Raw genomic sequence first — 24303 nt, 5'->3', positions numbered from 1 at the left:
CATCCATTTATTCAGTGTAACTCAATTATCTTTAATTTTAAATTTCTATCTCTTCTACAGCAGGGATGATAAGAGTTTGGCAGGCAAGCAAGCAATAGCAAATGGATACATAAGAACTTCACAAGTCAAAAAGTAGCCAAAGGAATGAGATATGGCAAAAAGAATTAGCTAGATCCTGTATACGAAACACACTTTTCAAAGGCTACGGATATGGCTCAGTGGTAGAGCCTGATAGTAAAAAAAGGGCAAACTGAAGTGGAGAGGGGAAAAATTAGTTTATAACATGGAGCGGGAAGGCTAGGCCTGCTGCTACTGCTCACCTGTGATCCCAGCTACCTGGAGGTGGAGAAAGGAGGATCACGGTTGGAAGCTAGGCCAGGCAAAGTTAGCTGTAGACCTTATCTAGAAAACTAAACTAAAGAAAAAGGACAAGGAATGGGCAGGGGGTGCAGAATACTGACTAGTAAGCAGGATGCCTTGAGTTCAATCCTCAGTGGTGCCCAAAAAGGTGGGGGAGATTAAGGAATGATGGTTGTGCAACTCTGGAACTAGATTGAAAATTAATGAATTGTATGCTAAGTGAATTAAATCTCAATAAAATTATTACCAAAGAGAGAATGAAAGTACAGAAGGAAAACAGGAAGACAGGAAAAGCAATGATATAAAGAGAAAAAAAACACAAATGGAAGAGCTGGATGGAAGAAAATACTGAAATCTAGTAAGATCTAAAAATTCACTTTTCTGTTACATCATACATGAAACCAAGTGAGATCCCTACTCATTAGGCAGCATGACCTACTCAGATATAAAATTAGATTTCATAGGATCTTTCTTATTTACTTAGACTGAATAGTCATGATCTGCTGAAGAAATATTAGTTTCCTTCTCTGAAAGGGCAATGTTACAACAAGGTAAATATATTATTACCTTCCTAATAATTCCGCCATTAAAAAAAATCTTAATCACATTGATTATAAGGATCTTGGTATAGAATTATGGACCCGACATAATAAATCTGAGGGGGAAAAATACAAGGTAAAACTGATAATGGGGCCCAAAATGAGAAGTTGAAGGAAAAAGAGCAAGACAGAGAAGAGGCCTAGTTAAAAAACATGGGTGTTTATTACCTTCTATGTATCCTAAACCAGTAATAGCAATTATTAAAGCAAGATGTAGGAAAAGATTAAGAAAAATAATATCTAACAAAGCATGTCAAATTAACAGGGTAAGGCCCCTTCAACACCTTTAAGTCAATGTTCTTCTTGAAAAAATAAAAAGCAGTAGTATCTTACAAGTAACAGACAACAAGCAAAGTCTAGGAAAGAAACTGGTCATATAAAAGGAAGGTAAGAAAAGAAAATATGAAGATTCAAAAGAATTTTGAGTGCCTTACTTTTCTAATTCTTCAGGATCAAATTTCCACCAAGTTTCAGGTTCATGAAACTCTACTCTGTATCCTTTTCCTATGGCCTACATAAAGAAAAGGAAAAAACAAAACAAAACCCATAGAACAGTTTTTAAAAGTAAAAAGAAGGCAGATAAATATAAATTTAATTTAAACAATACTTCTAAGTTTGCTCAATCAAGAAAAATGCTACATTGTAAAATAGTATGTTTTGGAAAAATATTAAGACCACTGGACAAATTCTAATTACTATCAAAGACAGGAAAAACTAACAAGTATACATATATTTCATCATAAGCACCCTTTCCAATGTTAAAAAATAAATAAACTTCTTAGAAAACAAGGACGTATGTTTTAAAAATAAAGATCAGATAGCTCACTCCTGTAATCCTAGCTACTCAGAAGGCTAAGATCTAAGGATCACAACTAGAAGCCAGCTGGGGCATGAAAATCTGTGAAACTCTTATCCTCAGTTAACCAGCAAAAAGCCAGAAGTGGGGCTACTGCTAAACTAGTGAAACAGCTTTAAACAGAAAAAGCTAATAAGGGACAATGTCCCAGCCTTGAATTAAAGCTAAGTACTGGAAAATAAAATAAAGATCAAATCAACCAAAATTTCAGAATAAGAAACTGACAAGAAAAATAAAAGATCCCACATCTCATATTTACCATTTCCACATATGGTTTCATTTCCCAAGCTTGTGTATTAGTGTTGTCTATTATAACTGGAGATCTTCCCTGATCAATAGCTTGTTTGGCTGAAATAAAAATATTAAAAACAAAAACAACAAAAAGTACTAGGTTAAAATAAGCAAAGTAAAAATTAAATATTGACTATTAAGAAATGTATCACATATCTCTATATTTAAAACTAAAACTGTACAATCTCTTGAGTAAATATCCTGGTAAACAAGGATTCTACTAGATTAAGAGGAAATTAAGAGGCTTAACCACATCAGGTATATCCCCTGGACTGAGTTTGACAAATTGGCCACAAAAGCCATTTTAAGAAAATTTGCTTGACCTTAGAGCAAATGAAGCTTCAAAACTAAAGTTTCATTTGTAGGAATTAAAGTGACAAGAGGAACAAATTACAACTTAATACAGATCCAATACAAAAAGAAATGGAAATGTATTGATCTAAAAAGTCAGAGATTATTAAATGAAAGGACAATAGTTAAAATACTGAAACACAACAGTTAAATGTGTTATGTTAAAACACAGGCTGGGAATGTAGTATAGTGGTAGAGTGCTTGCCCAGCATGCATGAAGCCCTGGGTTCAATTCCTCAGTACCACATAAACAGAAAAAAGCCAGAAGTGGTGCTCAAGTGCTAGCCTTGAACAAAAGAGGCTCAGGGACAGTGCCCAAGCCCTGAGTTCAAGCCTCAGGACTAGCAACAACAACAACAAAAAAAAAAATCAACAGAGGTGAGAAAATTATTTACTAAGATAGCAAGTGGTGGTGACATATTTTCATTTTAGGTTTATCTGTATTATCTAAAAGTGATGATATTAAATTAACAAAGGCTTATGGTTAAAAAAAAAAAAGAAAAATGTTATTACTTAGAAGCTGTTTACATACCAGGTAACACAATACCACAGTTCAACTGATCTAGTTTTCTTAAAACCATAATTCTCATATGGGGAGTTGAAGTAGAATTTAGTAAAATTCTAAATTATGGGGCTGGGGATATGGCCTAGTGGCAAGAGTGCTTGCCTCGTATACATGAGGCCCTGGGTTCGATTCCCCAGCACCACATATACAGAAAATGGCCAGAAGTGGCGCTGTGGCTCAAGTGGCAGAGTGCTAGCCTTGAGCAGAAAGAAGCCAGGGACAGTTCTCAGGCCCTGAGTCCAGGCCCCAGGACTGGCCAAAAAAATAAAATAAAATAAATTATGGCTATTCCAATGCTACCTCTTCTCTCATGAGATAAGAATCACTGTCACAATGAGGCACAGTTAAAGAAAAAAGAAGAAGCCGGGTGCCAGTGGCTCAAGCCTATAATCATAGCTACTCAAAAGGCTGAAATCTGAGGATCGAGGTTTGAAACTAGCCCAGGCAGAAAAGTCCCCTTGAGACTCTTATCTGTATCTCAAGTGGTAGAATGACAGGCTTGAGGCCTTTAGCACAAAGAGGCTGAAGGACAGAACCCAGGCCCTGAGTTCAAGCCCCATGGCCAACAGAAGGAAAAAACAACAAAGATGTGATAAAGTAAAATCCATAAAATATAATTTTCAGAATTTTTCTTTTGAGACAAGGGTCAGGATGTTAAGAGATACACTGTCACTGAATACTGATGGCTCATGCCTGTAATCCTAGCTCAGGAGGCTGAAATTTGAGGATCATAGTTCAAAGCTAGCCTAGGCAGGAAACTCAGTGAGACTCTCATCTCCAATTAACTCCCTCCCCCCTCACACATACAAGCTGGAAGTAGAGCTATGGCTCAAGTTGTAGAGTGCTGTATTGAGCTTTTAAAAAAAAAGCTCAGGGCCAATGCCCAGGGGCCTGAGTTCAAGTCCAGAGCAAAAAATCCAGAACAAAAAATAGTAGCTTACAGCATAGTATATAATGTTAGTATATAATTAATATAATATTAATAATAATGTAATTCTGACCACATTTTAGAATAATCTAGAGGAATTAAAAAATGCTTATGCCTCATTCCAAAACATTAAACTATAATCTCTGAGGCTGAAGCTCAGGGATTTTTAAAGAAAATAGAGGGTAAATAATATTGAAATACATTGCAACTATACAATCAAACAGCAAAAAGAAACCAGTGAAAGCTGTTGATCAACCAGGACTGGAGAAAGTGAAAAAAGAGAAACCGGCTCTGTTAGTAGTAACTAACAAAGATGGTAAATAAGCATGAATATGGTCAAAGTAGTTTCCATATGTGACAAGAGTACAATGAAATCTGTTGAAATTGTCTTAGCAAAGGGGGGAAAGGAGGTGAGACTGATGAAATATGTTGTACACATGAGTAGAAATGTCACAGGAACTCCCCTACACTGATTTTTTTAATTAAAAAAAAACAACCTAAAAGCCAGAAGTATTGGTGGCTTATACACATAATCCTAGCTATTCAAGAAGCTGAGATATGAGGATCATGGTTCAAAAAAAGTATATGCAGGAAAGTCTATGAGATTCTTATCTCCGATAAATCAATAAAAAAAGCTGGAGAGCTGTTACTCAAGTAGTAGAATGCTGGCCTTGAGCAAAAAAGCTAAAGGATAGTGTCTAGGCCCTGAGTTCAAGTTCAGGACCATTAAGCAAACAAATAAAACAAGAACTTAAAACTCTTCTCAAAATTACAAATTTTGGGGAGATAAATGTAATATTCTGCAGAATCTTAATTTTAATTCAAAGTTTTCTTTCTTTTTTTCATTATCTATAATTAATTATACAAAGGAGTTTCAATTCAACATATCAATTTGTGTATAATATACCTTGATCAACAGCATCCCTTCCATTATCCTCACTGTCCTCCATCTATCTCAACATGATCTTGTTTTTCTTTCAGGAATTTTGACCTATGTATGTTAGACTTAGTAAGATTTACCTAAGGAAAGTAACACTTGAATGTCCAATTTGTAATTGTAGGGTATACATAATGCATATGCATGTAGGTAAACTTAATATGTATTATGTAGATTTTCCTACAGCACATTACCAATGATAAAAACTTCTAATATTAACAGGTATTGTTATGAGATGTGAAATACACTGGCATTATTCTCAGGGGAAATAATTTTTAGAACATGTAACAATAGTATCATTTATCTGATTTTTTTTTTTTTTTTTTTTTTTTTTTTTTTGGCCAGTCCTGGGCCTTGGACTCAGGGCCTGAGCACTGTCCCTGGCTTCTTCCTGCTCAAGGCTAGCACTCCGCCACTTGAGCCACAGCGCCGCTTCTGGCCGTTTTCTGTATATGTGGTGCTGGGGAATCAAACCTAGGGCCTCGTGTATCCGAGGCAGGCACTCTTGCCACTAGGCTATATCCCCAGCCCCATTTATCTGAATTTATTCATGATATAAAATGAAACTAAAATGACACACTGCTATTCTTTTATCAGCTATTATTAGTAAAAATAATCTATAACATATTTTATGTAAATTCTATAATTTTCACAACTTTGATCTGGTAGGGCAAATATAATCATCATTTCTTGCAGACAAAGGATTTGTGACTCCAAGTTATTCAAGCTATTTCATTCATCTGGTAAAAATCTAAGTCAAGAATAAACCCCTATATCTTCTGACTGTTAGCCAAATATTCAAGAGACTTGGCCTAAAACACACCTCTGTTTTGGTTCCAGTCATGGGCATCACCAAGTTGATTAACATTATACCTGTACCCATCTTGATGGTGAAAATAGTCATCAGTGCTGAACACAATGCCATCACGGCTCTGACCAAGTAGAATTCTGTTAATAAAAGAAATCATAAGGGGCTATTTGTTAAATTTGTAATCATGAGAAAAAAACCATGCAGAATTAAATGTCTTGTGTTCATTCTTAGATATATTGCAAACAGAATTACACAGGAGCTACAACATTAAAAAGCTTTCAGATTTCAATAATCATTTCTTACTTAAATCCTCACAATTAGAGCCACTGTGAAAAGCAATGCTTTAAAAACACATTGTATCCACTAAATATGTCAAGTAAAGTACATCTTAGTGTTTTTGTATTTGGCACCAAAAACTGCCTCAATTTGATACAAAAGGAAGTAAGATTAAGTAGTACAGTTCATCTAGAAAAGACCATATTTGACCATGTCTGCTCTTGCAGATGTTTTTAAAAGATGTTAATACCATTATCCATATCTAAAGTATTTGCATTCAAGAAATGGTTTAAATTCTCAAACCTTTTTTTAAAAGAGGCAACAGTAGTAAACTTTATCTACTAAATCAGGTCAATGTGTTAAATCTCAACAAATTTTTATATGAAGAAGAAATTCTTAAGTATATAAATCACAACAGATAAAAGTTTAGCATTAAGAGATTTATTTTCCTACCTGCCAGCACAGACTGTTTATGCATCTTTTTCAAGTTCCTGCTACCTCAAACAATGAAGCTTTATTTGGGAAACTTAAAAAAATGAAATAAAATACAGGGTCATGCCTATAATCCTAGCTACTTATAGGAAGTTGAAATCTGATGATCACAGTTCAAAGCCTGGTAGAGCACAGAAGTCTGAGAGGCACTATAATGAATTGGCGAAATGCTATACTGAAAGGTTGACATTATTCAGAATCAGAAAGGTAGGGGCTGGGAATATGGCCTAGTGGTAGAGTGCTTCCCTCACATGAATGAAGCCCTGGGTTTGATTCCTCAGCATATATAGAAAAAGCCAGAAGTGACACTGTGACTCAAGTGGTGGAGTGCTAGCCTTGAGCGAAAAAAAAAGCCAGGGACAGTGCTGAGGCCCTGAGTTCAAGCCCCAGGACTGGCAAAAAAACAAACAACAACAAACAACCAGAAAGGCACTCATTACTTGACTTATGAAATGGTTAATTTTTTTTTTTGGCCAGTCCTGGGCCTTGAACTCAGGGCCTGAGCACCGTCCCTGGCTTCTTCCCACTCAAGGCTAGCACTCTGCCACCTGAGGCACAGCACCCCTTCTGGCCGTTTTCCATATATATGTGCTGCTGGGGAATCTAACCCAGAGCTTCATGTGTAGGAGGCAAGCACTCTTGCCACTAGGCCATATTCCCAGCCCAGGTAACTCTTAATAATAACAATAAAATTAATTTTAGGCTGGAAATATGGCTTAGCAGTAGAGTGCTTGCCCCAGGTTCAATTCCTCAGAACCACATAAACAGAAAAGCCAGAAATGGCTCTGTGGCTCAAGTGGTAGAGTGCTAGCCTTGAGCAAAGAGAAGCCAGGGACAGTGCTCAGGCCAGGTTCAAGCCCCAGGACTGGCAAAAAAAAATTAGGGGCTGGGGATACGGCCTAGTGGCAAGAGTGTTTGCCTCGTATACATGAAGCCTGGGGTTCAATTCCCCAGCACCACATATACAGAAAACGGCCAGAAGTGGTGCTGTGGCTCAAGTGGCAGAGTGCTAGCCTTGAGCAAAAAGAAGCCAGGGACAGTGCTCAGGCCTTGAGTCCAAGCCCCAGGACTGCAAAAAAAAAATTTTTTTTTAAATGCTTTCCTAGAGGTATGGCTCAAGTGGTAGAGGCATGGCTCAGGTAGCAAGCCATCCAAGTAAGAGTATGAAGAAGGCCCTGAGTTCCATCCCCAGTACCAGCACAAGAAACAACAACAAAAAAACTGCAACAAAAAAAATTTCTATCTTAAACTCTGGTTTGTCTACTTTCTCAACTGGAAAAAAAACTAGTTCTATGTGAATAAAGTGGGGCCCAAATGGCCAAGAAATGAAAGAAGCCTAAAAGAAGGAACTAAGGTCCTCAATCCAAGATAGCTCACAAAGAACAGTCTATGGAATCACACCACACAATCCTCAAGTTAAGCCATTTTCAAGTTAGACAACACATGATTACAGCTTTAACTGTTAGAACCTTGAATCAAAGGCACTCATCAAACTATACCCAAATTTCTAATCTACAGAAATTGCACAATAAATGTTGCAATAATGAATTACTATGGCACTCTATCCTTATAACTTCTCACCCAAGGAGCTCTGCTCTTCAAAAGAGGCCTACAAAAAGGAGCTTATTTTCATATCTATTCTTTTTTCTTTTTTGGTGTACCAGTTCTGGGGTTTGAACTCAGGGCCTGCCTGGGCTTTTCTGTTCAAGGCTAGCTAGCAATCCACACTTAAGTCATGGCTCCATTTCCAGATTTTGGCGGTTAACTGGAGATAAGTCTCTCACAGACTTTCCTATGTAGGTTGGCTTTGAATGGAGATCCTTAGATCTCAGCTTTAGCACCAGGTTCATGATTCTATAATTTCTGAGAAAGGGGAAGTGGACAGTGGGAGAAAAACAAGGGACAGGCTAACAATGTTGATTTTATAATTTCTGAGAGAGGGGAAGTGGACTGGGGGCAGGGACAGTGGGAGAAAAACAAGGGAGAGGGTAACAATGTTCAAAAGAAATTGTACTCATTACCTTATATAACTGTAACCCCTTTATATATCACCTTTACAATAAATTTTAAAAAATTTGAGCACTGCACATTATGTTTTTAGTATATCCATGTATATTTAAAGTGATTTCTAAAGACAAAACAAATATCTAAGTAAAAGGGACGTCATGAAATCTTTACCTCATTTGCTACTACACAGCTTTGCTTTCTTTCTAGTTCAAGTCCAAGTCTAGTAAGACTTTGCATAGGCATTTGACCTTCCTTGAAATAGGAATGGAGAGATCTAGCTAGGATAAATCTTCCCTAGCATGTTAAATTAGATGTCCTGTTTCCAAATGTGAGAAAAAAAATCTCGCTCTTTAACTGTAAGTCATATGAATGCTGTGATAGCTGCCAAAACTTGGTGGCATAAAACAATTAAAAAAAAATCTTACAGGGCTGGAAATATGGCTTAGCAGTAGAGTGCTCATCTTGCATGCATAAAGCCCTGGGCTCGATTCCTCAGCCCCACATAAACAGAAAAAGCTGGAAGTGGCAGTGTGGCTCAAGAGGTAGAGTGCTAGCCTTGAGCAAAAAGGAAGCCAGGGACAGTACTCAGGCCCTGAGTCCAAGCCCCAGGACTGGCAAAAAATAAAATAAAATAAATTATTTTACAGCTCTGAAAGTCAGTAGTACAAAACCCACCAAACTAAAAAGTTGTGGGCAGCCCAGTATTCCTTCATGAAGCTCTAGAAAATTTTTCTTTGTGGGCTGGGGATATGGCCTAGTGGCAAGTGTGCTTGCCTCATATACATGAGGCCCTGGGTTCAATTCCCCAGCACCACATATACAGAAAACGGCCAGAAGTGGCGCTGTGGCTCAAGGGCAGAGTGCTAGCTAGCCTTGAGCACAAAGAAGCCAGGGACAGTGCTCAGGCCCTGAGTCCAAGCCCCACGACTGGCCATAAAAAAAAAAAGAAAAATTTTCTTTGTGTTTTCTAGCTTCTAATGGTGAGTGGCACAACTTAGCTTGTAGCCTCTTTGTTAAGTACAAAGCTGGCAATCTAGAGTCCAGGATAATCACTTCATCTCAAAATTTTTAATTTTAATCATACCTTCAAAGTCTTTTTTCCTTAATTTTTTATTAGCAGATACTAGTTTTACAAAGGGGGTTTCATTATGACATTTCTACACATATATACAATTAACCTCACCCTTCCTATCACACTTACCTTTCCTTGCTTCTTAAAAAATTTCAACAGATTCAGTTTTATTTTCATACATGCAAAAAACCTACTTTGACCATACTCTTCCTCAGCTTTACCAAGAGTTTTAGGGATTAGGTCATAGACATTTTTGGGGAATATTATTTATTTTAACACAATATATTTTAACACAATAAATATCTGCAAAAGCCAAAAATAAAGAATTAATAAAGAAATACGTTTCCTCAAGTTTTTTCACTTTGTTTCTTGGATAATAAGTCCCTTTTCACCATTTTATCCAAATTCTCATTTTTTTCCCCCAGTCCTGGGGCTTGAACTCAGGGCCTGGGCATTGTCCCTGAGCTGCTCTGCTCAAGGCTAGCACTCTTCCACTTGAGCCACAGCACCACTTCTGGCTTTTTCTGTTTATGTGGTACTTAAGGTTCAAACCCAGGGCTTCATGCATGCTAGGCAAACACTCTACCACTAAGCCACATTCCCAGCCCCTCAATTTTTTTTTTCAAGTTCTTATTTTCTTCTACACGAAGTGGCTCAAGCCTGTAACCCTAGATACTTGGGAGGTGAAGATTAAGCAATCATGGCTCAAGGACAGTCTGAGCATGAAAGTTAGTGAGATCCTCTCACTCAATAGTTGAACTAAAACCTTGTACTTTCTAAGCAGACACTTTACCACTTGAGTCACACCCTCAGCTCTTTTTGGTTAATTTTCAAATAGGGTCTCACATTTATGTCTAGGCTAGCTGGACAGCTGTTCTCCTATTTATCCACCCACACAGCTGGAATGACAGGTTTGTGGTACCATACCAGCCTTTTTTTTTTTTTTTTAATGCTAGTCCTGGGGCTTGAACCCAGGGTTTGGGCACTATCCCTGACAACCTTTTGCTCCAGGCTAGCTAGCACTATACTATTTGAGCCACAGCACACAGGAAAAGCTTTCCTGTGTATGTGGTACTGAGGAATCAAACACAGGGCTTCATGCATGCTAGGCAAGCACTCTACTACTAAGCCAGATTCCCAGCCCCACCGTTTTTTTTATGGAGATGGGGGTTTAGTAAGCTATTTTGCCCACATCTCAGTTAGCTTTTTCTTTTTAACTTCCAGCCCTTTATCCATTTGTTGTATCCATATTTTGTGTAAATAATATAAGCCAATTTTTAAATGCATTTTTCTCTTATACTGATAACCAACTGTCCTATTAGTATTTATTGAATATTTTACTTTAGCTATCTAAAATGCCAATTCAGTAAATGATAAATTCTGTTAAATGTAGGTTTGTTCCTGGATTCTGTAATCTTAGTTATCTGCTCTTTTCCCAATTACATTTTTAATTATTATTTTAAGATATATTTTTGTAGATGGTAGAAGTCATAACTTTTTTCAAGTTGCCTTTGTTTCATTTTCATACCAAATGAATTTTAGAATGGCTTGTCAAAATTCATACAAAAGGGGCTGGGAATATGGCCTAGTGGCAAGAGTGCGTGCCTCCTACACACGAAGCTCTTGGTTTGATTCCCCAGCACCACATATATGGAAAACGGCCAGAAGGGTGCCTGTGGCTCAGGTGGCAGAGTGCTAGCCTTGAGCGGGAAGAAGCCAGGGACAGTGCTCAGGCCCTTAGTCCAAGGCCCAGGACTGGCCAAAAAAAAAAAAAAAAAATTATACAAAAGAGGTTCCCTACAAAAGAAAGGGGAGATGTACCATCTTTGTTTTACTGTGTCATTCTACACATATTCTCTATTACCAAAGCTATGGCTAAAGATATTATACAATTGGTTTTCCATTGTACAAATTCCCCAAGTAAAAATTAAACTAACCAGGATAAAAAGTATTTTTTAAGATGTTACACTGTTGCTGACATATATATATGTCGTTAGACCTAAAATGCTTACACCAATGCTAAGAATATTCAGGCCTTTTTTTCCTCCTGTCATTATTCCCAAACAACACAATGAAGCAACTATTTATATAGAATTACATTAATACAAGTAACCTAGAGATGATAATGCACATTGATCCTGGAACCAATCCCCTGCAATAAAAAAATGCCTTTCTCAGAATTTTGGCCAAGGACCTTGGGTAATTACCGCAATGGAGACTCTAGTTTTAGAAAGAATAGAAGACCTCACCCTAGACTTCTAAAGCTCTAGTTTTAACATTTAACAAGCAAATGTGATTTGGAATGAATTTACTGAACCATCTGTAAAATGAGAACTACTCACCTCTTCTGAAGATTGTGCCTCTATACTATGAGCACTGATTGCCAAGACTAGCTCTCTACTTACAGTCTAGATTACTAGATTTGAAGCGTATTCAATGTAATGCTATAATTTACCTTAAAATATATTGGCAGCAATATGAAATTATCTGGATGAAACCCACATCAAGAAAGCAAATCCTAGGTGGTATTGCTTAATAAGCACATAGGCTTCTCTACAAAGGGGACTACAATAAGCCATTACAAATGTTTCAACTATCTTTTATCTGACTAACTACAGACTTGTAATGAAATTAAAGGCTTGTTTCTGAAATTAAACTCACTAGTGAAATTACTAGAGTACAATAAATTTTCCTGCAGTACACTATCTAAAGCTACTCTCTTTCTCCTTGCACAAACAGGGCATGAAAGTCTTTAGCAAAATCTGTAATCAACTTCTCTGGGAACAATACCTCGGAACTGATGATCCCTAAATGTCTGTGTCCAGACAATGGATCAGAGAATTCTGCTTGCCTACCAGTAACGTAATGGTGACACGACTGTATCTGTAGAGTAATGCTCAATTGTGCCTCAAAAAGAACCTTCAAAGTTGTGCAAGGTTGTCCACAGTGCAAAAGACTAGCACTTACAACTACAAAGGTTGAACTGGTTTGCACTGGCCTATCTGTCTTAAAAATTAGTCTAATATATATATGTATATATATGTATATAATTATTTTGGGGGGGGGGCCTGTCCTGGGCCTTAAACTCAGGGCCTGAGCACTGTCCCTGGCTTCTTTTTTGCTCAAGGCTAGCTAGCACTCTGCCACTTTGAGCCACAGCACCACTTCTGGTCATTTTCTACATATGTGGTGCTGAGGAACAGAACCCAGGGCTTCATGTATACGAGGCAAGCACTCTTGCCACTAGGCCATATTCCCAGCCCTAATATTTTCTTTAAAAGAAGCTACCAAAGTTGTGGGGAAACAACTAACCTTATAAGCAAAATGGCTTAGGTGACTGATAATGAACTATAAATGTCATCACATATATCTTATGCTAAATGCAGAGTGGTAAAGACAAAATGCTACACAAATCCAAGAAGATTACTGAACATGGTGGCACAAGCTTAAAGAGGAAGATCATGAGTTTAAGAATGTCCTGAGGCTCAAAACCAGGAAACTCAAGGACTGGGACGATAAATCAAAGCATCAGAATACAGGAATCAGCAGGGCACTGGTGGCTCATGCTACTCAGAAGGCTCAGATCTGAGGATCTCCAAGCCAGCCCAGGCAGGAAAGTCCATGAGACTCTTACAGCCAATTAACACTCAGAAAACTAGGTGCAGTGCTGTGGCTCAGTGGTAAAACATAATCTTGAGCAAAAATAAAAGAGCTCAGAAACCGTGCCCTGGCCCTGAGTTCAAGCCCCATGACTAATGAGGGAAAGAAAATGAAGGCATTTAAGAGAACCTTTAAATAGCAAAGTGTTGAGAATAATGGTTGAACAAGCTATTATGTCATCTACAGTGAAAAACTGGTGTAGAAAGGTATGGTGAAGTAGGTAAAGACTAAATTAAGGAAGAGAGAAACTTGAACATTATCCCCAAATCTGAACTTTATCCAATAGTATATACTCACTACTGCATATCTAACCTGCATATCAAGACGTAAGTATCTGGCTGGGAATATGGCCTAGTGGCAAGAGTGCTTACCTCGTATACATGAAGCCCTGGGTTCAATTCCCCAGCACCACATATATAGAAAATGGCCAGAAGTGGTGCTGTGTCTCAAGTGGCAGAGTGCTAGCCTTGAGCAAAAAGAAGCCAGGGACAGTGCTCAGGCCCTGAGTCCAAGCCCAGGACTGGCAAAAACAAAACAAAAAAAGACTAAGTATCTTTTAATTTAGTGCCTAAACCTGATTAACTACGGACCTTTGGTTAATGATATTAACGGCTTGTTTTCTACTTGTTTAGTGCTAAACCTGAATCTAACAATTCTTTAATCTTTTCTTTCTTCAAAGCTTGTACTGAAAGATAGTTCCCACATGAAGTCACCATTCACTAGAGATTATATGACTTTATATCCAATCCCAAATAATCAACATCATTTCTTCTAACAGTGTTGATCTACAGAGGTACTCCAGGGGCTGGGAATGTAGCTCATTGGTGGAACACTTGGGTAACATGCACAAGGCCCTGAGTCTGATCCTTAGCACTTGAGAGGAGAGGCAGATACTCCTAGTTAGGAATCTGATATAGGGCTATATATTCTATCAGTATTAAGACTGAAGGTGTACCGCCTGGCCAACAATGGCTCAAGATATAAACTAGTACTCAGTAGCTAATTTGAAGATTACAGTTCAAAACTAGGCAGGCAGAAAATCTGTGACTCTTACCGCCAATTTTTCAGCAAAATCTGCAACTGGAGGCATAGCTCAAGTGTTAAAGAGCCAAGCAAGACTGGAAGACCTTGAGTTCAAGATCTACTACTGAGGGGCTGGGAATATGGCCTAGTGGTAAAGTGCTCACCTCTTATACATAAAGCCTTGGGTTCGATTCCTCAGCACCACATATATAGAAAAAAGCTGGAAGTGGCGCTGTGGCTCAAGTGGTAGAGTGCTAGCCTTGAGCAAAAAGAAGCCAGGGACAGTGCTCAGGCCCTGAGTTCAAGCCCCAGGACTAGCAAAAAAAAACAAAACAAAGGGGCTGGGAATATGGCCTAGTGGCAAGAGTGCTTGCCTCGTATACATGAGGCCCTGGGTTCGATTCCTCAGCACCACATATACAGAAAATGGCCAGAAGTGGCGCTGTGGCTCAGGTGGCAGAGTGCTAGCCTTGAGCAAAAAAGAAGCCAGGGACAGTGCTCAGGCCCTGAGTTCACGGCCTAGGACTGGCCAAGAATGAATGAATGAATGAATGAATAAATAAATAAATAAATAAATAAATAAAACAAAACAAAGATCGAATACTGACACCAAAAAATAAATAAAGAGTGAAGGGGAATAATTAATATTTTGATCTCATTTTTTGTAGTTTCTCCTAAACTAAACTTTATCTTACTTGTTCTTATAAAATAAAAATACAACCCATTGTGTTTATCAAAATACTCTGTAAATTTGAAAATTATGACACTAATTGTACATGTTGACATAAAACTTTTCATTCTTCGAGTAACTGGAGAATTACAGGTGCATCACATGAACTACTAAGCCTGGCTTAATAAATTCTCTTCCTTGAATATTCTATCTATTCCTCAAATAAAAATACTTATTATGTATAATCATGTCTATCATCACCTAGATTTCAACTATTTGAAACTCTACTGAATTACTATTTTATTCAACTGTAGTTTCAACACATTTCAATCTCAAACTTTTCTTTCTTATATTACTCCTATATTCATTCCTAGTTAAGTAGTCCTAACATATTCCTTCATCCAATTTCCAAAACTATTTCATTTTACCTTAAGTCTGTATTTTTTAAACAAATGCATTTTTTTCTAAAGAACTGAAATTCATCTTCTGCACAGTCTTCACAAAAGTGAAAAGATTGGAGGGAGGGGGAAATGAGGGAGGAGGTAACAAACAGTATAAGAAATGTATCCAATGCCTAACGTATGAAACTGTAACCTCTGTACATCACTTTGAAAATAGATAAGAAAAAAAACGTGAATCGATTATGAAATGGCAACTCCTCTATACAAAACTTTTTTTTTTTTTTCCTTGCCAGTTCTGGGGCTTGAATTCAGGGCCTTGGGCACTGTCCCTGAACTTTTTTTGCTCAAGGATAGCACTCTATCCCTTGAGCCACAGTGCCACTTCCGGCCTTTTCTGTCTATGTGGTACTGAGGAATCAAACTTAGGGCTTCATGCATGCTAGGCAACCCCTCTACCACTAAGCCACATTCCCAGCCTGTACAACACCTTAATAATAATAAAATTTCATTAAAAAAAACAAATAGGAATCAAAATGCCAAGACCAAAATTTAAATTCAAAGATCACAGCTTATAACCTACCTTGAAATATCTTTATGTTCAATTTTTCTCTAAAGTTCCTTTTTCTAAAGAAACTTTTATTTAGATCACTTACATCATCTTACAAGTAAACAGAAAACATTTGCAAAGTAATTTCTGGAACTTTATCTTCACCCAAAGATATTATAGTTTTTCCTTGCCTGGAATATTTCCTTGTCACTGTATTAACTGTGAAGGATTTATACTGCTTTCTTTCACAACTAAACAACTTTTCCACAACTACATAAACATACTCAAGTACATTATGTTTAAAATGTAAATAAAAACAGGAACCTGAAATAATTTGTACTACAATAAAACATTACTGGTTCTAACTCTATTAACTCACTTCAAATTCAGCATATCCAATTTTAAAGTCCTTAGCAGAAACCAAATATAAACGTATAGGACAATTCTCTTTCCCTACCAGAATACATTTAAAGAATATTTACAACGTTAGATGTCATTTTCAAGTACAACAAATGATCATTTCTTCTACTAGAACATGAAACCATCTGTTACTGATTACAAATAATTATTTTTAAGTAACAAATTACCAAGTATTCACTTGGTATCCTTTACTTACCGAGACAACGTTGTTTTCCCAGAACCAGGCAGACCTCTCAAAAGAATAAGTAACTTCTGCAACTTATTTAACTTTTCCTCTTGAAACTGCTGGTTCACAGATCTATGTATTTCATTATACTTATCAATAGGGTCTTTCCAAAATCCTTGTCTGATTTCACAGAAATCATGTCTCATATATCCATCTTGCATACTGTAGCCGTTTCTAGAGGGATGAGCATTGCTACTATCTTCAATAAGAGTATATTCATTGTTCTGATCAAAGGTCAAACAATCCCAGTTATCATGACAACTATTTTCATAATACCCATTTCGCATCAGGGAGTTACCTTGAGCAGGGAAAATATTTGGTGGTAGATTTGGTGAAGTACTGAATCTTGGAATATTTAAGTGGTAGTTAAAACTAGGAAGAGGACCATGTGGTACTAGAAAAGGATGCATTGACTGCCATTCAGGCCTGAAGGAAGTAAATGAAATATCACAAAATGTAGGTATTTCTTGTTCATCATAATAGTGGCCTAACTCACTCTCTAAGTACTGTTGATAATCACACTGTGCCTGAAAAGTAGTACAGAGCTCTTTAATGTCATCAGATTTTAAGATATCAGTACTATAGCGCTGGTAACATGGAATAACTTGTTCCTGAGAAGATTCAAGTTCCTTACAAATACCATCTTCTGAATCATCCTTTTCATTTTCAAGCTCTTCAATTTCTTTGTAAAACTGGGATAATTCAGTGTCAATCTCTGGTTTTTTGGAGTTAAATTTCTCTTTTTCCTCTCTTGTTCCTTTGTCATTTATACCATTGAGAGTGTTAGTCTGATTTCTTCTTTCTTTGAACTTCTTTTTCTCTGGGGGTTTGTAAATGGGCCCTATGAAATCTTTACTTGTGCTATATATCTCATCATCTGTGGATACTAATGGAGGGTTTCCACCTCGTGAATCGGTGGATTCAATAACATCAAGTTTATTATCAGGTATCTCATCATGCAAAGATTTCTGCAAATCTGTAGTTTGGGTTTTGTCTTCCTTAGGATAATTATGCCCTTTGCCATCAATTACGGCCACAGGGACCCAATTATTTCCAGCTTTCGGTTGAATTTTGTGAAAATCCGAACTACCATGATGAGGGAAAACACAAGCCTCTGTAGTTGACTTCAATTTTTTATAGCATGGTTCACTTGTTAGTTCTTCTCCAGGTCCAGAGAACTTAGGTTCAATTTTAGCATAAGGCATCTGAAGAGTAAAAAACAAACAAACAACTATTAGCTAACAGATTTTTAAAAACTGAAACAATTGTTCCTTCATAAATAAAAAAACACATAATATTTAAATTTGTGAAAACACTGAATAACATCTTACCAACTACAAACTTTAATTTTATTTTATTTATTTAATTTTTTGGGGGGCCAGTCCTGGGCCTTGGACTCAGGGCCTGAGCATTGTCCCTGGCTTCCTTTTTGCTCAAGGATAGCACTCTGCCACTTGAGCCACAGAGCCACTTCTGGCCGTTTTCTGTATATGTGGTGCTGGGGGAATAGAACCAGGGCCTCATGTATAGGAGGCAAGCTCTCTTGCCACTAGGCCATATCCCCAGCCCCCAAACTTTAATTTTATAACCATGTATTCTTTTCCTTTTTATTGTAATGTACAAAGGGGTTACAGTTACATAAGAAAATGAGTACAATTCTTGTCAAACATTGTTACCCTCTCATTTTCTCCTGCTATCCCTCCCCCAACCACATATTCTTTAAAGATTATTATAACCTAATTATTTAGAGGAGGGGGGGGGTCTCATCTAATTTTTTTTTTTTTTGCCAGTCCTGAGGCCTGAACTCAAGGCACTGTCCCTGGCTTCTTTTTGCTAAACCACTTGAGCCACAGCACCACATCTGGCTTTTTCTATATATGTGGTGTTGAGGAATCGAACCCAAGGCTTCATGTACAGGAGGCAAGCACTCTATCACTAGGCCATATTCCCAGCCCTTAAATTAATATTCTTTTAAAAATAAATATTTACCCCATCTTTAATCTATCTCAAAATTTAGAGAACTTAAGAATTTAAGTTTGCTAAGTGAATGAATATACTATGCGTGTATCACAAATAAATTTTGGATCCAAACTGGCTGTATTACACTGCCTCATAATTACCTGCCTGTTTAAAGAATTCTGTCCTTTCAAGTATATGGCTTCAGCTGCCAAACCTTAAACAAACACATCTCTTTGGCATTCAAATGTTAAAGTAAGCAAAACTCAGGTTTTTTTTTTTTTGGCCAGTCCTGGGCCTTGGACTCAGGGCCTGAGTACTGTCCCTGGCTTCTTCCCGCTCAAGGCTAGCACTCTGCCACTTGAGCCACAGCGCCGCTTCTGGCCATTTTCTGTATATGTGGTGCTGGGGAATTGAACCTAGGGCCTCCTGTATCCGAGGCAGGCACTCTTGCCACTAGGCTATATCCCCAGCCCCAAAACTCAGGTTTTTTTGTAGGCCCTTTTCCCAAATGAGTTTAAGTAATTTGAAAGAAAACAGAAGGGAAGCTGGTAGCTGCTCAGGCAAGAGGCTGAGATTTGAGGATCACAGCTGGATGCCAGCCTGGGCAGGAAAGTCTGTGTGAGAGTTTAACCTCCAATTAGTCACCAAAACAAATACAAAACAAACAAAAACAAAAAAAACAGAAGTGGAGCTGTGACTCAAGTGGTGAAGACCTAGCCCTGAGCAAAAAAGATCAATGGCAGCCCTCAGGCCCCAGGACCAAAAAAGGGGTGGGAGAGAAATGACGGGGGGGTGGGGTGGGGAGAAAGAGAAAGGGTAAGAGGGGGAGGCGGGAAGAAAGCAAGCGGGGAGCCAGAGAACTTGAGTTACAGTGACCACAAACGCATAACGCTTACAGAAGAAATCCTCAAGATCAAAGCTTTTTTCTTTTCTATATGATGGATGTGTCACGAACATAGTTTATTCTTTCAAAATCAGGAAACCTAAAGAGAGCAACCCCAAAGTTTGTTTTGCCTATTTCTCCATTTGCTGTCTCTCCGGTCTTCCTCTCCATCGTAAGGAAAGAGGAAAGGGCCACCAAAAAAAAAAAAAAAAAGAAGGGGAAGAAGAAGAAAGAAAGAAATCGAACTAGGGAAGGCTGCTGGCAGCCACACCAGCGGAGAACACCATTCTCCCGGAAGGAGTCTCCCCACGACCCGGCCTCCACTCAGCTTCCTTTTCCTCATTCGAAAGGTCAGCAAGTACCCGGAAGTGCCGGCGGGCGGCCTTACAACACTCTCGGTGGCCTACACACTACCAAAGCCCTCGAACTCCAAAGTGGCGTCGCCCAGGCCTCGCTGACTCAGAGGAGAAACGTTAAGGCCGGCCTCAGAATTCTGACAGTGTCCGAGGGGCAAGGGTTCCTAGGCGGCTTCTACATTCACAAGCTCCGAGTCGCGAGTCACTGAAGAAACCGACAACCACCCCGCCTCATAGAAAATGGCGTGTCGACTCACCTTACGCTACAGTTCTGCATGGACCTTGACCTCTCCCACAAAACCAAAAGCCTCTTTCGATGAAAAAAGAAAAGAAAATACAACACGGTAAGACTTCACCACAAGGCAGACAGCGGGAGCCACTCGACCACCAGGCGTCCGGACGTGAGGCAGCGAGCCGCACCGCCGTACGCAAGATGGCGGCCACCTCTCAGCCCGGCAGGAATTGTGAACTCTAGCGCCAGGCATTGTGGGAAATGAAGTCCGCTTTCGGTCAGGGCTTTTGAGAACTTCACTCAGCGAGACCTGCTTTCCCAGAATCCACTGCGTGACGCACGCACTCACTTAAGAACAAACTAGACCGGAAGGAGTTCCGAGGTCAGGAAATGGGAAGCTGTTTAGTGAAATACTGAATGTGGGAAAGCAGCTTACTCCCCTGAGGAAAGAGGGCTGGGCGTTTCAAAATATAGGCATATGCTCCTCCCCGTGCATGGTTTTCTGGGGTGTCAGCTGACTTCTCAAAGGCGGCTCAGTATTTTAAATTGGAGAGTTGGGTTGCCATCGTTTCTGGAGGAAACTAATGGAGATAGTTACGGTTCCGTGCTTTTCGGTTGAAGTGTAAAACGCTTGCAGTGCTGGGCCCTGCTCACGAAGATGAGAGAGACACAGACAGACAGAGGAAGGGGGCGGGGGGGAGAGATACATACATACATGCATACATTTAGTATCTTAAAGAAGTTTTGCAGGGCTGGGGATATGGCCTAGTGGCAAGAGTGCTTGCCTCGTATACATGAGGCCCTGGGTTCAATTCCCCAGCACCACATATACAGAAAACGGCCAGAAGTGGCGCTGTGGCTCAAGTGGCAGAGTGCTAGCCTTGAGCAAGAAGAAGCCAGGGACAGTGCTCAGGCCCTGAGTCCAAGCCCCAGGACTGGCCAAAAAAAAAAAAAAAAGAAGTTTTGCTTTGTTTGGGGGAATGCAAACCAGTTACTAAGCTTTCCTGTTAATAGAGGCAATGCGTGAAGAAGCAGAAAAGGCACCTTGTAAGGGTTGTATAAGTGTATGTTTACTTAAAAATAAAGACTGAACAGCTGCCATCCCCTTCCTGTCACCTCCCATCAGAGGAATTCCTCAACTCCTTCTTTTGGGTTTCTATAAGGGGAACTTCTAATCCCTCCATATTTAAATAATTATTTGAGGTCCCCGCCACGATATGTCTTGATTCATAAATATACTTTAAGGAACAGCATACAATATTTACCTGTAATGATTTAATTAACACACTTCTATGACCAAGAGTGTTCATTGAAGCAAACTATCCCCTACTACCTCAAATAGAAATTGTCACATAGACTTTTGTTTCCCCATGGTAAGATCCATGGTTCCCGAAATGACCATGTTGGTGAGAATGTGGTCTTGTCAGAGTACTACTTCAGAGTTATAGAATGTCTGTCCATTATAGGGTAATACTTACCTTTATTACCCCATCAATGTGTTTAGTTTCTTCAAAACCCCTTGCAACTAACAAGCTAATAATTGAGTGTAATAATTAACCAGCTCTTCTTCAAATTTTACCTTATGGCTCAGATTCCAATGATTTATTCTGCTTACCATTAATCTTGTTCATGATGGTTACAAAAGTGCTGATTTTCCTTCCTTTTATTCAAGTCCTCCATGTATTCAACTCAGGTACTATGAAAATGAGCCTTATTATTTATTTGCCAACAGTATGAAGTTACAAATAGCATTTTGGCCATAATTAATTGAAAAATGTGTGCATTCTCATTAATAAACATTTTAGTACAGGTGTGTGTGTGTGTGTGTGTGTGTGTGTGTGTGTGTTAGTCCTAGGGCTTGAATGCAGGGACTGGGCACGGTCCCTTAGCTTTTTCATTCAGTACTAGTACTCTACCACTTGAGGCACAGCTCCAGTTCTAACTTCTAACTTTCTGGTAGTTACTTGGAGATTTTAAAAAAAACTGTCACAGACCGTCCTGTACAGGCTGGTTTTGAATCTCTATCCTCAGATTCAGCCTCCTGAGTAGTTAGGTGTATAGAAGTGAGCCACCAGCACCTGGCTTGATCTGTTTTTGATGCACAGGAAAATTAAGCAGGTGGTATAGAGTTCCTCTATACCTCATACAAATTACTTTACAAATTTCTTATACTTTTATATGAGAACAAAATTGAATACATTAATATTAGGAAGTCCCATATACTTATTTATATTGCCTTAGTTTTTGATTGTTTTGTTTCTTGAAACAAAGTTTGGCTATGCAGCCTAAACTGGCCTCAAACATGTGACTCCTACCTCAGTCTCCTAACTACTAAGACTGCAGGTGTGAAACACTACAACTGGCTTGCCATAGTATTTATCTAATGTCTTTTCTGTTCTGGGATCCTATCTAGGATACTACTTTAATTATCATGTTTCCTAAGTCTTTGGGGGGGGCAGGTTATAAAAGTTTCTTGGACTTTGCTAGTCAGAATATTGTGTACACTGGATATTGTATATATGCTTATCTGAACTAGGGAAAGAAAAGAAAAATGAGGGTGGGTGTAACAAATAAGACAAGAAATGTACTTACTACCTTATTATGTAACTGCACCCTCTCTGTACATCACCTTGTCAATAAAATTTAATTTAACAATGAATATTGTGTACAATTTCCTTCTAAGGTTTTCCTCATGACCTGACTAGAATTCTGTGTTTGAGGAAGAAGAAAGACCAGAAATGTTAAGTGTCATTTTCTTTCTTCCTCTTTTTCTTTTTTTCATGCTAGTACTGGAACTTGAACTGGGGTTCTTACCTTCTCCCTTAGCTTTTTCACTAAAAGCTGGCACTCTATCACTTGAGCCACACCTCCACTTCCAGCATTTTACTGGTTAATTAGAGATGAGTCTCCAGACTTTTCTACTTGGGATGTCTTTGAACTGAAATCCTTACAGTTCTCATCAGGATTACAGGCATAAACCAACAATTCCATCAAATGGTATTACCAAGTGACTTTCGATATCCATTAAAGTTGATGACCGAACTGAAATAGTGTATCAGGTTTCTCCACTATCCCCCCCACCCTCATTTCTACATTGTTTTCTCTGGGAGAATTCACTTTGTGAAGTAGAAAGTACTATGGTTTAAAATTCTAGTGCTGAACTACAAGTGCCAACATGGTAGTATTAAGTAGTGGGACATTTAAGAACTGATTAACCCATGGAGGAAGAGCCCACCCAAATGGTGTTTAGGACCTTTATAAAGGAAGCTATATGGGTGACAGGCTCTTTTGTCCTTCCTTCTTCTACCAAGTGAGGACACACAAGCAAAGCGCCAATTTTAGAAGCAAAGGGCAACCTTCACCAACTAACAGTGCCAGTGTCCTGATCTTTAACTCTATAGCCTCTACTATTGTAAGAAACAAGCCTCTGTTCTTTATAAATTTCCCAATCTGTGATATTACATTATAATCACAGACTGAAACAGAGTTAAGTTCTACTACCTTTAAGGTGGAACATTGGAGATAAAAAACAATATTTCTTCTACCCTTTTGGCTCCTGACTGGGACTTTGGAACAAAAGAAAAACATAAGGTCTATTTAATATAGTTAGAAAGACCTGAAAAACAAGTTACACATGAGTGTTTTTATACTAGGCCTGATAAAGTGAAGAGTTGTGGAAAAATTAGCAATGCCTATCCCCCCCCCCTCGCCTTTCTCTATATTCAGAGCTAAGTATGCTCCTTTCTTCCAGGTTAACATGACATGTCATGACAGAAGTATCATCACATGACTTGTGATCAGTTCAGGAGAACTGGTATCTTCCTGTATCTGCTGTTTTCTTAATTCCTTCATCTTAAAATATGTAATTTTCCAAGATGGTGCCATGTTCACCTCACAATGCAAAATGCATTCACTCCATCCAGGAGCATCCGAAACCTTAACAGTTCTATCATCAGAATACCAATATCTACAATTCCAACCCAACACCAAGTATGCTTAGTTCCCTTCCCTTTTCCCATTTGTTTCTGCTTGATTATACAATTTGAACTCTTATTTCCAAGAACAACAATGTAGATACTCATTTGCTACACTCTCCATGGGCTACAAATTAGTTACAGAATTGTTACACTCACATCATCACCAAAAAACAAACCCAGCAGAAATTTGTAGTTCAAGCTTTGTTTGCTGTCCCTACTCTCCTCCCTAGAGAGTTTAAAATCAAAGGGCTGTATAGAAAAAATCACATGGAGGGCTGGGACCACGGCCTAGTGGTAAGAGTGTTTGCCTCATATACATGAAGCCCTGGGTTCGATTCCCCAGCACCACATATATAGAAAATGGCCAGAGGTGGCGCTGTGGCTCAAAAGTGGCAGAGTGCTAG

At 38.6% G+C, this 24303-nt stretch overlaps 1 protein-coding gene across 2 annotated transcripts in view; it reads right to left on the bottom strand.

The window, feature by feature from the left end:
• N4bp2l2 (NEDD4 binding protein 2 like 2) overlaps window positions 1–20148 on the bottom strand; it is a 69912-nt gene extending 49764 nt beyond the window's left edge. Inside the window, exons 1-5 of one of the 2 annotated variants that reach the window (XM_048341543.1) lie at window positions 19948–20148; window positions 16463–17697; window positions 5711–5835; window positions 2075–2163; window positions 1394–1470 (exon numbers count right to left, since the gene is read on the bottom strand). In XM_048341543.1, the coding sequence (XP_048197500.1) occupies window positions 1394–1470; window positions 2075–2163; window positions 5711–5835; window positions 16463–17697 (1526 nt within the window). In that variant the 5' untranslated portion in view covers window positions 19948–20148. The remainder of the gene's footprint in view (window positions 1–1393; window positions 1471–2074; window positions 2164–5710; window positions 5836–16462; window positions 17698–19947) is intronic. The other variant, XM_048341542.1, reaches the window with a different exon arrangement.
• Window positions 20149–24303: the final 4155 nt, after the last annotated feature.

The sequence above is a fragment of the Perognathus longimembris genome, chromosome 3 (assembly GCF_023159225.1).
Source record: "Perognathus longimembris pacificus isolate PPM17 chromosome 3, ASM2315922v1, whole genome shotgun sequence".
Taxonomy (NCBI): Eukaryota; Metazoa; Chordata; class Mammalia; order Rodentia; family Heteromyidae; genus Perognathus; species Perognathus longimembris.
This window is presented reverse-complemented; position numbering and strand designations above follow the sequence as displayed.